Source organism: Pseudorasbora parva, chromosome 15 (assembly GCF_024679245.1).
Source record: "Pseudorasbora parva isolate DD20220531a chromosome 15, ASM2467924v1, whole genome shotgun sequence".
NCBI classification, from domain to species: domain Eukaryota; kingdom Metazoa; phylum Chordata; class Actinopteri; order Cypriniformes; family Gobionidae; genus Pseudorasbora; species Pseudorasbora parva.
In genome coordinates this window covers 10,238,848-10,257,243 of record NC_090186.1, presented here as the reverse complement: position 1 = coordinate 10,257,243, position 18,396 = coordinate 10,238,848, and the positions used below count along the sequence as shown (strand labels likewise).

Below are 18,396 nucleotides of genomic sequence, written 5' to 3'. Positions count from 1 at the left end.
CTGTTGCAAAATTTACATTATTACATCATTACGTAATTCCGTCATTTCATAACATCTTTGGAATGTAGAGGTTTTCACTCATCACATTGTCTGGAATCTTCATTGAGGCGTGCATTAAAACAAACGTGACATCTACTTGACCACCAAACTGATGAAATTTAAAGCCCAGTCAAAAGTGAAAATGTAGGTACATTTAAGAAGATATTTATAATAGATGAAGTTACTTTTGTTGTAGCCTAATATAATATTAAGGTAGGCTACATTAAATTAAATGCTTGAATCTGATTGTTTGACGAATATTCTATGGTGGCACGGCAAAAGTAGTTTGTACGTAGTAGCCCACAACGACAATGACCAAGCAAATAACTAGTAAACGGGATAGGATAATAATGGCGAATTATTTCCATGTTTATTCCCACAAAGTTGCGTTTTATCATATTCTTTCTCAGTAAGCTAGATCGATATTAAGCCCAGGACACACTACACGAGTTTTGGCGGTCCCAGACGAAAGATTGCTATTGTGAAACAATCGTGGTTTCTGTGAATTTCTGTGATCATGGCTCCTAATCGGTGGTCCCATGACATACAATGAGAGGTTCAAAGATGGCCGTTTTGACACAGTCTTGAGACCAAAGATATAGCCAGAGGTGGACAGTAGTGGAGACTTTCTACTCAAGTACATTTTTAATTATACACTTTATCAGTATTTTTCTTTCAAAACTTTTACTTCACTGCATTCCACAGCATAATATATAATGCCATACTTTTTACTGAACTACATTTCATAAATAAAAGTTGTTTGTTGTCTTTTAATACTTAATTACACACACACAAAAATACTTTCTTATTTGTGAAAGTATAAAAGTTTCTTATAAAAGTGTACAGCACTTCATTTGTAATGAAATGCACTGTTGTAAAAAGTACAATATTATGTTTTGGAATGTTGGGAAGTAAAAGTTTTCCAAAGTAGAACACTGATAAAGTACATATACGTGAAAAACTAAATGACTTGGCAAGTAAAAATACTTGAGGACTTTCCACCTCTGAAGATAGTCTACGACAGTTTGCTGACAGTGTCAGAAATTCAACATGATCACCGCACATTGTGTTTGCTGCTGCCATCTGGTCTACTGAACAGCCAATAAAAATGCAACATGAAATCAACGAATTATTACCTCTAGCCCCTCCCCCCTCTCTGGAGCTCTTGCTCCCCCTATCTGACCTACTGTGGGCATGATGGGTGGAGCACATCACACCTCTAACCACAGCCTAACCCTACCCATAACCATATCTCTCCACCAATTAATCAGGTTAAGCTCCACCCTTGAGCTCCAGGTATTCTGCAGCCAGCACTAATTGCGGTATGGCGCTAAAACTTAAAACTGCCCACCTCAAGCTCTTTTCCCTTCCTCTTTCGCCGCGCCCTCATTTTTTAGACTACAACTTTGCATCATAGCCTCCGAGTCAAAAGGTGTCATCATCCTACAGTCTAAATGCATGTCCCACATTTGTAATGATCTTATAGGATCGGCAAAATCATGCATGGTACTCGCAGTAAATCAAACAATAAGACTAACTGTGCTATATGATAATTCGTTTTCTGCTGATCAATGTATCCTTACAGTTGCTCACCTGTCCAATAAAACACAAAATAAAGCGTCTTAAAGCGTGTTCCCATGGTTTTTACAAAATAAAACCTGAAAAGAGGGTAACCCTGGTATGATGTCATTGATAGGCGACGCATTGACACGGTCCGTGTCCTGGTTAAATTCGCTTATTTCTCTGGATTTAAACATTCTTGGAAACATTTGGGATAATAAAAGAATACAAGTCAACAAAATATAACTGCTCTAGTGGTTTTTGGATAGTTTAATCCAAAAATGTGCACCTTTATTAACCACATTAGTCTGCTATCATTAGCTCAAGTCTACATTACTAGCATTAGCAACAGAGGATGGGTCTAGATGCTTAAGAAATGAGTCCTGCATACAAGAGTTTTTTAAGGACAAAACCTGACAAATGTCTTGAAATAAATCATCTGAGCAATGTTTTAAGGTGTAATAACCGTATTACAAGAGGAATAATTGGTGACGGGTCATGAATTATTAGAAAAATATAAGGTGGTAATCGTGTCTCACAGTTACACCTCAGGGCCCGTATTTATCAAGCTTCTCAAAGTGCTATTTTAGTCTTAAGTGCTGAGAATTCATGAAATTTACACCTACTTTCAAACTTAAAAGCAAGTTATCAAATTTCTTAAAGCTAAGAATCACTATACTCTCCCAGTTATTTAAGACAGCTCGAGAGGTCTCTCAAGTGGTTAGGAGTTGCCAGTAGGGGCTTGTGATGGCGCTGAGGAGACAGAGATGTGCGCAAATCTTTCAATAGAGGGAGAATGTGTTCGAAATGTTTGACGACAAGCAGTTCATCAAACAGTATCGTTTGGACAGAGCAGCCATCATCTTTTTCAGCGCTGGTTAATGTTGGGTTTTATAAAAATAAAAAATAAAATAAAAACACTGTTCAAGTAAATCAGCAAGAAATAGCGATCGCTTCTTCCTCCTGCCATTTCGGTTTTCTTTTGGAATCCATGGTGGCTGATTATGTATAAAAAAAAATCTAGGCTATATATAAGCAGGTCAGTTAACAGCACACCAGTTTAAAAAAATTAATTAAATGGATGAAAACATGTTTATCTTTCATTTAAAATGTGTATATTATAATGTATTCTCTTGAAAACTCTTTATTGTCAAATGTGTATTGGATGTAAACTCCTCTTAGGAATTTCACCATTCAGTGTGAATTTATCTGAGAAAATTCTTAAATAAGGACATCTATTCAGTGATTGGTTCATGCCATCCAAAATCCCGTTTGTGGCACAGCAAAGTGTCGTAAATCAACTCTAAGGCTAGCATTTAAGATTTAGTCCTACCCTGCGTCCCAATTCGCATACTATCCATCCTAAATAGTATTCGAAAATAGAATTAGTATGTCCCAAATCGTAGTATGTTGAAAAGAGTATTCCAAAGATTCCCGGATGGTTTACTATTTCCGGTCCGAATTCACAGTATGGATCGATGGGCACTCTAACGGCTGATATTGCCCACAACCCATTGCGAGTTGGACGAGGATTCGATTAGAACTACAAACGCGGATAAAAAGCGTTAAAAAACTACAAACATGACGGATGTGCGAGTTCGACGGTTAAGTAGAGAAGTTTAGATAAAGGGGTTTGAGTGACCAACTATCAATATTTAACCTGACAAAAATATATTTATTCAGTGTTGTCACATTATATTTCACCCGCGGCAGCATTGAGAACTTTTGAAATGACACGTTTGGTCATTAACTTTTAAATGCATCATTATATTTAAATTGTAAATACATGAGGAGAGTCTCTGCATTAAAGACCCACAAATGGCAGATCAACGAGCGGCTACATTTCTCTCCGATACGGTAGGAGATTAAACTGAATGTGGAGGATTTGAACTGTGACGAATCTGACGATGATTGACAGGGCAGATAAACGGTGACGGGATGCACGTAACTAAGCGACAGAGTCCGTTAAAGATGGCGAAGTAGTATGTCCCGAAGCTTGCATACTTTTCTGCTACACACTCAAAAGTATATACTTTTTCTTCACAAAAAGAGTACATACTTTTAGGACATAGTATAAGTAGGCGAATTGGGACGCAGCACTACACTTTACTTAAAGTATGATTGGGACGCTTGATAACTAACTTTTAAAGGGATACTTCACTGCCTTTTCATATTAAACTATGTTATTCCCTTAACTTAAACGAGTTGATACATACCTCTCTCGTCTCAGTGCGTGCACTTAATCTCTCTGACACGCAGTGACGATCTGATAGCATTTAGCTTAGCCCACTAAGCCCAGTTCATTCACTATGGAACCAAACAGAGATCAAGTTAGAAGTACCAAACACCTCCACGTTTCCCCTATTTAAATACAGTTACACGAGTAGTTGAACGATCAAGTATGGTGACAAAATAAAACGTGGCGCGTTTCGAATCGGATTAAAAAGGAGAACTATAATGTATGGCGGAATAGCACTTCTGAGAGTACTTCGGCTCGGCGCAGTAAAAAGTCCCGGCCGAAACATCTTCCCTCATCTTCCCTTTTTTTTAAAGGGATCCCCTGGTGTTGAGACTTGTATGGCTTAATATAACATAAATGATGTCTCTTACTGAATTATGTAGTAGAAAACCCATGAAAGATCTACGTTATTTTAAAAATCGATTTTATATTTGGACCATGGGCGGCGCCATTTTGTTTGCGTTCTAGGTTGATGACGTAGAGTGGTTGAACTCCTCAATCAGCTGGCATTACCCGTAGCTATTTTTACCACAACGCAACTCGAAAATTGTTTCAGTTAAACAAAACCAATGAATTCCTTTGTAATTATACTTAAAACACACTCAAACATACATGTGCACACAAACTCACCTACACAAGTCACAAACAGATCGGCGGGCGCGCACACGACAGGCTCTGTCTCAATCGAGATGTTGGGCTGCTCAGTCTCCACGACAGGGGCTGAATCTGAAATCGACCCTATACCCTTAAATAGGGCATTATTTGAAGGGACGGACATTTGTAGTGTTGTCCGACATCATAGTGGACATGTTCGAGTGCAGTCATTCAGTCTCACGTTCACCGCAATAACGAGTAAAGCCGATTTACAAACAGCTGTCCGACTTCACGCACTCAAACATACATGTGCACACAAACTCTCTCTCTCACACAGACTCACACACCCCAACAGATCGGCGCGAACACACACACACACACACACACACCCCAACAGATCGGCGCGAACACACACACACACGCACGCACTGCGCGCGCATACATAACCCTCAATCTATTCCCTGTGTTGATATCCTGTTCAACACATCCTGTTCCCTAGATAGACTGTTGATAGTAGATTAACTATAATGCCTAATGTGACCAGCAGAGGGAAATATCTAGGTAGGACGATGGGATAAAGTAACGTGAGGAAGAGAGGCAGGATGTTTTGGTGATGATGCATGTGATTGAGACAGAGCAGTCAGGTGTGTGTGTGCGCGCCCGCCGATCTGTTTGTGACTTGTGTAGGTGAGTTTGTGTGCACATGTATGTTTGAGTGTGTTTTAAGTACAATTACAAAGCAATTCATTTGTTTTGTTTAACTCTGAAACAATTTTCGAGTTGCGTTGTGGTAAAAATAGCAACGGGTAACGCCAGCTGATTGAGGAGTTCAACCACTCTACGTCATCAACCTAGAACGCAAACAAAATGGCGCCGCCCATGGTCCAAATATAAAATCGATTTTTTAAATAACGTAGATCTTTCATGGGTTTTCTACCACATAATTCAGTAAGAGACATCATTTATGTTATATTAAGCCATACAAGTCTCAACACCATGGGATCCCTTTAAAGCGGTGAAGTAACCTTTTAAGCGCAGCTTTGAGCCAAGAATTTTAGTCAAAGTCAATTCTTAGCAGTGTTCTTGTGAGTAATTCTAAGATGTTTGATAAATTATTATTTTTTTTAAATATTGGGAAATTTAATAAAAAAATTAAAGATGCTCCGGCTATACTTTGACTTGTGTATTGTGGGAATTTCTGAGGTTAGTTGTCTTGTCACAACGAGTAATAAAGGTTTACCAACTCAGAACAAAGGAGAGTGCTGGCACACAAAAAAGAAACGCTCATTACAAAGAGCTCATAATAAAACTAGAATCAACATCGGCTTGGCTTTTAGGAAATGGCGACAATTGAGGGATTTAAAATGTTCTAAAGGTTTTATTACTCAATAGGTGAGGATCATATTCTCTGCACATTCACGCAAAGCCGAACACAACCAAAACAATGTTATTACGCAAAATGCAAGACTTTTCTACAGGCAGTTTCTTTGACGTTGGGTTTGTACATGGAAAACCTTCCGACTCTCAAAGCCTATTATCACTGTGAACATCCATCTGTTCCTTTTAGATGACAGCACTGTTTACCATAATCTAAATATCATGCATTACATAATACACATGGCACCATATGACCCCCTCCCACTCGTTCTCCTCAGGTATTTATGCACACACCTAATTCAAGAAACCCTCGTTGTGTTTCCCAGAACTGAGCAATAAATTCAAATGTCTGGCGGAGGCAGATCACAGTCAGATTTTCTTCTGTACTTCCTGTTAACGCAGTGGTTTTCAACCTTTTTTGGAAATGCTAAAAATGCATTTTGGTTTGCTACAGGAGTGCCCCTCTACAGGTTGAAAACCCCTGTTAACATGCGTCCTGTTGTGTAACCACTGATTGTGTCGACACACCTCCTTATGTAGCCTACATGTGTCCAATGTGAGAGGAAGCAGTCTTGAATATCAGAGCTGGCAATCTGTCAGTGTTGAGTAGAGATCGGCATATATAAACATTCCTGGCTAGTTCCTTAAAGAGCGGAGTGTCCAAAAAAAAAAAAAAAAAATTATGTGTGCAGCTGCTACTTGGTAACCTGTTGCTATGGAAACACATAGCAAGCACCCACAACAACTATATAAGGACTTCCATATTGCTGTGATGATGACTTTTGAATGAAAAAAACATGTTATACTGGTCTTTTCAAGATACTTTTCTCAGATAGGTATTGTTGGTAAACCTTCTCAAAGATCTAACTTAAATAGAGATAATGTGCAGTTTTTCTTTCAATAACTTGCAGCCGATCTGCTTTAATCAACACGGGCGGGGGGAGACTGAAAATAAATGTTAATATATTAATATAATTTATACATTAAATAATAATAAACGTGATAAATTATACAAATAAAATAAAAAATCACACCAAAAGTAATTATGTCTTGTGTGTATTCTGTGATTGTTTTGCTCAAAACACAAACGCTCCATGAACACAGAATACACAAACTACATATTTCAGATGGATGAATGGTTTCTACTAAATAAAAACGGTAGGCTATGATGTCATTGAAAGGCGACGCAGAGACATGATCCGTGTCCTGGTTACATTTTTTTATTTCTCTGGATTGAAACATTCTTGGAAACATTTGGGATAATGTAACAAGTCAACAAAAACATCGTTCTAGTGGTTTTTGGACATTTTAATACAAAAATTGTGCCTTTAATGCATTGTAAAGGAAGTGTATGTAAGATTGTGGCCAAAACTGTTACTGCAATCACTATCCCCTTTCCCCTCCCCCTGACTCGAGGTTGTCAGATACTCTGCAGGATCAGCAGGAGGGTTTGTAGCTGCAGCTGTGGTTACTAGAGCAGATCTGGCAACCCAGATGCCGAAACACTACTGACTTCGTGATTGGTAGATAGGTGGAGGGTGGAGCTTCAGGCCAAAACACAACATGTCAAGATCAACATCAGTTGAGGGCTGCAACAACAACTTTTAAATGACAATATCCTGGCCGGACTACTGTTGTCAGTGATATAAGTATTTAAAATGAACATGATTTCTTAATGTCTATGACATATCAGTGCCATTTTAGGATTGATTGAAATACATTTCTTACATACAGTTCCTTTAAAAAATCAATGGGGCACCAAAGTGTATTTAGTATTTTTTGTGTGTGCATATAGTATTTTTTAAATAAATATTGCAATTTTGCTCCAGTGCAACCCTTTTTGCCACAATTCTGAGTGATGACTAATGACAATTCAATCTGTGCCATTTTCACCTCCGCGGTTGTGCAGAGTACAGCATTCAGGATCAATGACCGTCGAGATGGGAATTCAATAAGACATCAGCAGCAGGTAACATTAATCACCCAGACTCTTCTTTCACTGTATATCACCACAGACAGCAGATGAACTCTTCAACCTCAAGATAAAGATTAGCCTTCACTTCCATAATGGCATTGCAGTGAAATTACTTTGTGTTGTCCAAAATGGATCATGACATTTCAGCCTTGTAAGAATGTTTTTCAAAAACCCACCTAAAGAGTTTGAGCTTTATTTTCCTTTTATTACTTATATACTATCTTTAAACCTTTCATTATATTAAAGTTATTATAAAAAGGCTTGTTCCAGTGCTTGATTGCTCAATAGCCAACATATGTTTGTTCTCATTGATAATATTCATTGAAGTTTACTGTATTACCTGCATTTAAATATAGCATTTTCCTTCAGGTCAGTCATGGTCATAGTAAAAATCTGTTTGTCTGCTGCGATATCTTGTCTTTTAAACAGTTAATGAGTTTTCCTGTGCCCTGACATTGACACAGTAGTCAAAGCGACAGTTTTGTCTTGCTCCGTGTTCACAACAAGCTTCAGTCCTTTCAATATAAAAGTCTTCTTCTATTAGTGACTCGCTCATTAAGACAGTCTTTTCCGCAATCTAATGGCGTAATAATGTCACAACCGTTGCTGTTCACGGTGAGGGACTATTTTTTTCCAGCGTAAGGAAGGCTTTTAGAGGTTTTACTTCATGAAAGTTGCATTGACACATATTTTTTGGCTTTAAAATTTGTATTGTGTAGTAACCGTTTTACAAAAGCGATAAGGTAGTCGAGGCTAGTGCTGTAAGTTACATAACGCTGTTGAAAAAAACACCATATGCTGGTATTTTTTGAAGTATGGCAGCTGGTTTATGCTGTTAGTCATGATGAACTGGTTTAAACTGGTCCCGAGCTGCTTATTTCGTTTGACCTTTATTTAACCAGATTAATCTCACTGAGATTAAAAATCTCTTTCACAGGAGAGTCCTGGCCAAGAATGGGCAGCAATTACAAACATAAACTTACAAGACCGAACAAGACAATTTTTAAAACACTTAAAAACAATTGCACATCATAGAGTCTTCTTCAAGTGACCGAATAATACATTTAAAGTGTTCCACCGGAGTTTGTAATGTCAATGTCATCTGGAGTAGATTCCTGCATATGCAAAAGCCCTTTTCCCTAAAGTTCAGTTCTAACAAACGGAACAGAAAGAGTACAACAACTTTGAGATTGAAGGGAATATTTCCCAACAATTTTATTTTGTTGTAAGTAGGACCAACTTATTATACCAGCAGCACTTGAGCAGTTTAAACGAGCTCATGCAGCTTAAACTAGTTCATCATGACCAACTAAGGAGCAGCATAAACCAGTTTAAACCAGCTGCCATGCTTCAAAACATACCTAAAGAGTTTTATTCAACAGGGAAGTCATGTTGTGACTTATTAATGATACAGCAGCCTCTTGTATTGCTTACATAAATCATCCTGTAGTTTATTTATTCAGCTCATTTTCAGAAACAACGCCCATCTGCAGTCATTCTTGTCTAAGACTTTTTCTGTCTGAAAACAGACAAAAGGATTCTCTGGTAATTATTGTATACTATAGTTAGCTTGTGTCTAAAACTGAAATAAACCCAATAATCAGAGAGCACATTTGAGGTAATTACAGGCTCATGACATTATGATATTTATGGCTGATTATTATATATTTATTTCTGCAATTTAGTCAAATGTATAAAAAGATATGTAAAGAACAAATAATTGGAGTCTTGCATAAGAAACAGCAATTGGAAAGCTAATGGAACAAATGGAGCTACAAGTCAATGTCACTACCCTTGTGAAACTTTTTAGCACCAGAGGGGAGAAAAACAAAGACATTCCGGATCCCAGGAAGTTTTAATGAATTAACTTCTTATTTTTTTTATTTTTTTCTAATTAGCCTAAATGTTATGTATTAAACAGTTATAAAGCAACTCATTCTGAGTACCTTTTGCCAAGGATTTTTTTAAAATTGAGCCAAGAACCCAAGTCCTGTACTTGTTGAATCTTTTTATGCTCTTTATGTAAATAATATTACTACCTGCAAGTACAGTTTAAAAAAAAACTTTTAACTTAAAAATAAACTTTTAAGATATGAAGAACATTACAAGTTACTTTGCTAACATTGCACATCAATTTGATTGGGCTTTCAAATCTGATCTTTTGGAGTTACAGTTCACTGTGTAATTTTGTAAGTGATGAAATTTGATCTGTTTGTTCAAAAAGTGTTGTTGTCAATATCTGATATACCTGCATTGGTTGTTACGGTAATCACTTAATCCTCAGCCCAATGCTTAGAGACTGGAAAGAGTAACAGTCATTGTGGAAATGCTTGGTAAAAACAATTTCCTCAGGAAATTTTGTTGATATAGACCACATTTAGGCTACAGAGGACATATAGGCGTAGACATACTGATATGGGGAATTTCATTTATAGGTATTTACTTAATCTTTTCATTTATATTATTGTTATTTTAATTACTTTAAAAGCAGCATATCATTTTTGGCCAGGCCTTACAGTGATGTAGCTAGCCTACCATGGAAACCAGAGTCATTAAAATCATTATAGAAACTAAACGAAAATTGTAAAAGCTAAAATAAGTACATTAAGCTGTTAATATTTATTAATTTAATACAAATAAAACAAAACAATTCTAAAAATGGTTCTGCGCTGTTAACACACTTGCGCCACCTACTGTTACAAAAGTGTTAATATACGATGACGTAATTTGTTAATGGTGTAAATAATCTAAATTGGTGTTTATGATATAGTTTTTTGTGGTTTTAAATAATTATATATCATATAATAAATATTGTAATGCTTGAGACGACAGATATGAACGGCATTTTTTTTTTTAAATCAGGCACAAATAGGACAACCTGCCTCCTGTTCCTCCATGTGTTCAAGGACCCCAAGATGTCCATGCTTGCCGAACGTGAGTGTACAATATGGAATGAATATAGGATATTTTTATTTGTTTGAAAATATTAGTTGGCAGTTTTTGTAAAATTGAATTAGTGATGTGCATTTGGTTTGGATTAATATCGTACATTAAAGTCATTCTTGCATTCCTCCACGTTGTTTAGCATGTTTGCTAGCAAGCTAGCCATATTGGCTCTTTAATATCAGGGCGAATCACGAGTTGTCAAACTGGACTAAACACAACTCTGCATCTACTTGGCAAGCATGATACTGGTTTATGTAATAACTGTAATGTGCCTGAGTCAGCAGAGCATGTTGTTATGATGTGTAATATAAATGATAGAGAGAGCAGTAGGCAAGACCAAAACTGGACATTGGAGAGACTTTGAGTCTAAAATAAATATTAAATAAATAGTCAGGCCATAACATATTTAAACATTTATTTGAGTTTCTGAGAGCTAGCAAACTGGATAAAAGAATTTTCTTCTTCTTCTTCTTCTTCTTCTTCTTCTTCTTCTTCTTCTTCTTCTTCTTCTTCTTCTTCATATAATGACATGGCATGTAAGCCATTAGAGATTCAAACATCATTCATAACCCGAGGGTGGCGGTAATGCACTAAAACAGTTTGCGACCGCTGTTTAGAAAGGTTTCAAACCCCAAAACTGAAAAATGTGTCAAACAATTCCGTTTATACTGTACTTTTTACTGTAACTGTTTGACACAATTGCCTTGTGACAATAATTTTATGTATATATATATATATATATATATATATATATATATATATATATATATATATATATATATATATATATTCCGGTAGAAACATAACAAAATGAAATCTGTTATCTTAGTCATTTGATATTTGTAAACTTATGTTTCTCATAATTTCCATATTTTTATTAGCACGTCGTAAACAGAAGTGGTCTGTAGACCCCAGAAACAGCGCGTGGAGCAACGATGAGTCAAAATTTGGACAGAAGATGCTGGAACGTATGGGCTGGGCCAAAGGAAAGGTAAAATGTGATGAAGTAACACATTAATCATAAGCTAAATGTCTGTAGTGAATATTAAATTGAAAATCGAAAGGTGTAAGAACGCTGGAGAGGGTTTCGGCCAATTGACAAATCTTGACAGCTGGCACATTCTCTATGTCTTAAAGGGTTAGTTCACCCAGGGTTCTCACCCTCATGTCGTTGGACACCCGTAAGAGCTTTGTTTATCTTCGGAACACAAATCAAGATATTTTTGTTGAAAGCTGATGGTTGAGAGAGGCTTCAGAAAGGCCTCCAGTGGCATTCAGTACATTCCCACTCACAAGACCCATAAAAGGCACTAAACACATCGATGCAAAGTCCATCTCACTACAGTGGCTGTACAATCATTTTACAGTGTGACAAAATTAGTTATTGTGCTCACAAAATTCAAAATAACGGCTTTATCCACCAAGTTATTGATGTGAACTAGACGCATGCGTGAGTTTACCTCCGAAACCTACACGGAAGACAATAGTCATTATTTTGATTTTTTTGCGCACAAAAACTATGCTTGTCACTTCGTAAAATTATTGTACAGCCACTTTAGTGAGATGGACTTTGTATCGATGTTCAATTAACACACAGTGCTCGATGCAATCATAAATTGTCTTTACGGTATTACGACAAGAATAATTGCCTAATGTGTTTTAAATGTCAATTGTACTCCAGATTTGTTCAATTCTTTCACCTTAATTCTTTCACGTGTAATTGCCTTATTATTGGCTGCCAAAAGCACACCCATCAGGTATTTATCTACTGGTACCATATCTGGACATACACAACCAAAAGTAATTTGCTTTTTAGAGGTACGTCTCTTCTAAAAAATATTCTTGAATATGTGAAAATTGTGTATCGTCATTGTCCAAGCATTTAGGATATGATTTGGCCATGGGTATTCTAACTACTCTATATATTGTCATAATTTGCTCTCTGTAAATACTGATTGTACAGGGATATTCTTTGTATTACAACTTTCCATATCCTTGCAGTGAGCATGATAATGTGGGTCACACCAGTTTTCCACTGCCCTAATTTACGCTGCTCCTTTGGCAGCTGAAGCATTTTAAAGCATACTCTGGACTTTTCCCTTGCCAATTGCATCGTGAATGCATTTTGTCCCATTCTCTGCATTGTGTTCCGGTTATTTCTACAGGTTAACGTTGAAATAGGTATAGAAGGACTTGGTTGGGTATCCAAGATAAATCATTATATCATTGACGTGGCAGGGCATTTTGTATTCCACTCCTTTCATACTAATAACTCGAATTAGTGTATCATAAAGTGCTTGCATATGTCTAATTATAATTTTGTGATGCCCACATTTGTGTAATAACTTGTTAGGTTAGCTCACTGAATCAAAGGCTTTTTTAGCATCTAAACTTATTATCATCGCTTGTGGTTTATTTCTCCTATATTTATTTCAAAGCACTTTTTTTTCCCAGCCGGACTCTCATTTAACATTTTCGAATGAGATATGAGCTGAAATTAGCCTGACAAGCCAGACCCACATCAAGATGTTTGGTCTGGAAACTCACCACAGACAGGGCTCAATCCGAGGGGCGGGATAAACGGTTGTCTTTCAAACTCCCTCTGCACGCGATAGGATAGCGCTACACCAACCAGAGCAACGACGGTGAAGGGGAGCTCGCTGACTGATTAAACATTCGCTGTATCCGGTCGGCTAAACTCCGAACACATCTTCCCTTTTTAAGAATGACTTCAGTGCCGCTCTTTGTTCTTTTCTCAGAGAAAAGCTTAACTCCAAGTCTTCCGGAGGCGCGGGCAGAGCTGATTCGAAAGACCGCCACCGTTCGCCAGTTTCTGTGTTACTAGAAGCACGCAAACGCAACTCGGCCGTCGTCATTATGGCCCCGCCCGCCGACTCTATACACGATGTGATTGGGCCGTCCAGATTCTGAGGAATACAGCTCAGATAGGAATTGAGTTGCTAGACCACACTTGCGGGCAAATTAAATTTGCTGCCGCTAGGGTGCGTCTAGATTTCTAGGCTAAGCTGAAATGACTTTGTTTTACTAATGGTGCTTGTTGGATGAGTAGAAATTCATTGTGAAAGTCAGTGAACGGTAATAATAACAAAACAAAAAACTTCCATCGCTGCGTCTGAATATGCATACTTCCATACTATATAGTAGGTGAAATACGGTATGTGAGGCGAGTAGTATGGCAATTCATAGTAATTATAAAAAAGATCACTTGCTACTTCCGGTGAGATTTTGAAGTACGCATCCAATGGAGACTTTACTGTTCCCTGAGGCCACGGGAGATGATTTATGAATGGCAGAATGGACAGCTTAGGTCACATGACGATGATAACATGGCAAATATCGTATGTCAATTTCGTTTTCATATAGAGTTTCACACCATTTTCATACTATATAGAACATTTTTTTGTAATGGTTGGAAGTGCTGTACACACTGATTGGATTTGGATGCAGCACATGGCTTTCTTGTGTGGAAATGTAAATGTAACAGTTTGAATATTATTTTTAACATGTGCTCACGTTTGCTCACGTTTTTTTTTGCATGGCAGGGTCTCGGCAAGACTGAACAGGGGTCTACAGAAAACATTAAGGTTAAAGTCAAGAACAACAAGATGGGCCTGGGCACTGCTGTAAACAATGAGGTGAGAAACCTTTGCTAGTTCTATCTCTTTGAGATACTGTATTTTGCTTGTTTTTTTTTTGTCACGTTAATCTTCTTTTTGGGGTTTGTGTTAGGACAACTGGATTGCCCACCAGGATGATTTTAATCAACTGCTTGCTGACCTTAACAACTGCCATGGACAGAATCTCACTGACAGTAAGCTGGTTTTTGAACATAAATGGCAAAACACTACTTGTATAAAAAGTCAGTAGAGTTGTTTGTGTGTAGTTTTGAAATGATTTAATTCTCCTTAATGTTCAATAGGTGGTGCTATTGTGATGTTGAAATGACCTGGGCTGTGTTCTGTGGTCATTTAAGTGTTGTATACAGCCTATCTTTTTCATGTCGGTTACTGTTCTGTTGTGTGAATTGATGTTAAAAACGTTGTGTGAGATGCAATTTTTTTTATGGTTATTTTTATTATGTTTCAATCTTGCTGTGTACTTTCAGACCCCACACCCACACAGGAACAAGGATTTAGTTTGGAAGAGAAATCAAAGACATCAAAGAAAAGGGTCCATTACATGAAATTCACTAAAGGTGAGCCCTTCAGTGTCGTCTTGCAAATCTGACATTTACTGTATTTTGAGAACTTTTTCTAGAACTGTGGTTCTCAACCTTTTTAACTCCAAGGCCAATTGTCCACAACAACATTCAAAAACCTTTCCAGTTTTTTGTGATGTTCAATTTTTTTAAATAATAATTTACGTTAAAATATTTTAGTTTCTCACAGTTTGTACCTGATAAAATCTATTACAGGAATGTTATAGGATTTTCCAAGGGTAGAAATCACAATTTTTAAATGTTTCTTATATAATCAGGGGTTCAAGACCGTGGGAATTCAGTTTTATCAAAGACATTTTTTGTTGTTTTGTAGGGGTAGGGAGAAAAGTAGTTTTTCATATGAATCGCGATTTTTCTCTTCTAATTTGCATCGATTCACTTATGTCAAAAAGTAATTTCCCCTTTAACTTCTCAGTACTACTTTACTTTATTGACTTTATTGAGTGTTATTAATCACAAAAAGGTCTTAATCTGGGGAGCTCAGATGCGATCCCGAATTCAATTCTCTTTCACAACTTCTTGAGCCTTTAATGGTCAAATACACACACAATTATGTCAAAATACATATCGTGTGAAGTATTCACCTAAATGCAGTCATATGTTATATGCGAGCGAATATCATTAATGTTTTAATCATTAATTAATTCATGTTAATTTAAAAAAAATCAAATTTTTGACTGATATTAACTTGGTACCTGAAAAAAGTATTTTTTTTATCCTATTGCATCTGTCCTTTTGTTTATAATTTGTTTCTTTGTTCCTTTTATTAATATCAAACTTAAAATAAAATTGCCCGCCTTGCTTTATTACCGAAGGCTGCCAGTCATGAGTATAATGATTGCAGTCAGCTTAAATGGGATTTCTTTTATAAAATTGGGCTGACTAAAATGGGAAGAAAGAAAATATTTCAAAGTTCACATTTAATTCAGTGGGATTTTTTTCTTCAAGACCTATTAAACTAGCTAGAAAACATAACACAAAACAGTACACTAGAATCAAATCTATGCATATATCAAATTTAAATTTGATTAAAAATCAAGAATTATTACCAAAATATTACCATCCCTATTATCATCTTAAAGGGATACTCCACCGCTTTTTCATATTAAACTGTTATTCCCTTAACTAAGCCGAGTTGATACATACCTCTCTCGTCTCAGTGCGTGCACTTAATCGCTCTGACGCGCGGTGACATTGTGATAGCATTTAGCTTGGCCCACTAAGCCCAGTTCATTCACTATGGTACCAAACAGAGATCAAGTTAGAAGTGACTAAACACCTCCACGTTTTCCCTATTTAAATACAGTTACACCAATAGTTGAACGACCAAGTATGGCGACACAACATAAAATGTGCCGCTTTTCTACACGGGTTAAAAAGGAGAACTATAATTTATGGTGGAATGGCACTTTTAAAGTAATTCGACTGCGCAGTAAATAGTCACGGCTGAAAAATCCTCTCCTCCTATTGACTGAAATGAGAGAGGAAGGGAGAGATTTGAGGGAGGGTTTTTCATTCGCTTACTCAGCCTCACGTTTTTCTATACCTGTATGAGTTTGTCGTCTTTTGAACAAAAATATATATTTTAAACAATGTTGGTAATCAAGCAGTTGATGGTAGTTATTGACTTTCATTGTAGGAAAAAAAATTACTATGGAACTGAATGGCTAGCATCAACTGTCTGGTTACAATATTCTTTAAAATATCTTAATTTGTGTCCAGCAGAAAAAAGAAACTCAAACAGGTTTAGAACAACATGAAGTGATGACATTTTAAATTTTTGGGTGAACTATCACTTTAAGTCATGTGGTGAAAGGTTGTTGTTTTTTTTCTTTTTAAATAACCTACATGACGTGATAATTTGAAAAACATCCATGCAGCAAACCAATTTTTTCATTTTTTTTTCCTTCATAAATAAAGCCCCCCTTCTATCACTTCCTGTGTTCAGTAGCTGAACCTTGTATGCTTTGGCGTATGTAGTAAAAACTCACGGGTCACTGCTGCAGTAGATCAGCATGATCGAGTTGGCGGTCAGCTTAACCAGCACCCTGTGCCGCCCCTTGTACAGGGAGTCACTTCTTGAAGCTCCATGTTTTCGGACTATCGTGTAGACAAACGAGTAACCTGAGTCTGATCAGGCAGTTGAACAATCTCCCATGTTTTGTCACATAGAGTTGACCTCTGCTGAATGGCTCGCATCCTTCCCAGCATGGAAAGCAGGGTGGCCTGTGTTTGTTGGTGGTCTCTATGAGTGGGAAATTTATTTGGCCTCAGGTCTTAACATTCATGATGCTATGACACTTTTACGGGTAGTATTTTTAGATTGTGTCTCATTTTCCATGATGGATGTTTATAAAAAATGTCAGGAATGTTGGGAAAAAACTTGATGTCTGTTATCACCTGAGAGGACACCGTAGCATACCGCTCCTAAGCTTGACTTCCTGTTTCCTGTGAGGAGCATGGGCTAGTGAACTTACTTCTTAAAATGGCCTCAATCAGCACCTGATGAGTCTCACAGATAACGCCGCATCCAGAACAATGTTGTTGTTGTCTTTGTTTAAAGCCTTTGTTTAACTACAAGGAAGACTGTATTTTCAGTGGATGGGTCTCATGTCTCATGAGACAGAATGGACATCTCACACACACACACGACATGACCCCCTGTGGCAATTGGGCTACCTCACTAACCTCATGTCCAATACCTCAGCTTTGCGCTGATTGGTTGTTTTACCCTCTGACACCCTATTGTAAAAGCATCACCATTTAGAAGTTAAAGAGATGGACCACCCAAAAATAAACATTCTGTTATTATTTCCTAGAGCCTGTCGCGATAGTCAATAAACCAATGAATCGCACGATAAAAAAAATGAGCTCTAATTTTTCCGGCCACGATCATTTCCATTTGCATGCTTGCTTGTTTTCCTCGTCTCTCTCAGTGACTGCGCACGCCTCGTTTGTTCGGGGAGGTGTTTATACCCGACGCGCACACTGAGTGCGGCGTAATGGGACGTCATGCTTTGCCAGATTCACTGGAACTCGTGCTTCTTACAAAATTTGACGTGCGCACCACCAAGCGAAATGGGGTCTCTCGCACTCCGTGTTGGCGTCCTTTTTGCCGTTTGCACCCTCGCGCTCGTGTGGACCCGTCACATATAAACCAGGTTTAAAGCTATACTGAAGTTGGCAGTTTGATAAATGCAAGTTAATTCTTCACTTCACCTCTGTGTGCTAAAGAGGCACAAGTTCCTGTAGAGAGCAATACACATTCTACTTTTTTGCCAAATAAATGAAAAGCATGTCATCAATATCTTCTCTCTTACGGTTTCAAAATCTCCCCTAGCTTTCCTCAGAGATGGTAAAGTCAAGTTCAGTTTGTGCCTGATTACATATGACAATTTTTTTTAAATACTGTTTATTGTGGATAAT

General features: G+C 37.3%; 1 protein-coding gene across 1 annotated transcript in view; it reads left to right on the top strand.

Moving 5' to 3' along the window:
- The first annotated feature begins 10,646 nt into the window (after positions 1-10,646).
- pinx1 (PIN2 (TERF1) interacting telomerase inhibitor 1) overlaps positions 10,647-18,396 on the top strand; it is a 36,087-nt gene continuing 28,337 nt past the window's right edge. The window contains exons 1-5 of the mRNA XM_067417073.1: positions 10,647-10,718; positions 11,612-11,721; positions 14,294-14,386; positions 14,481-14,562; positions 14,857-14,946. Coding sequence (XP_067273174.1) covers positions 10,700-10,718; positions 11,612-11,721; positions 14,294-14,386; positions 14,481-14,562; positions 14,857-14,946 — 394 coding nt within the window. The 5' untranslated portion in view covers positions 10,647-10,699. The remainder of the gene's footprint in view (positions 10,719-11,611; positions 11,722-14,293; positions 14,387-14,480; positions 14,563-14,856; positions 14,947-18,396) is intronic.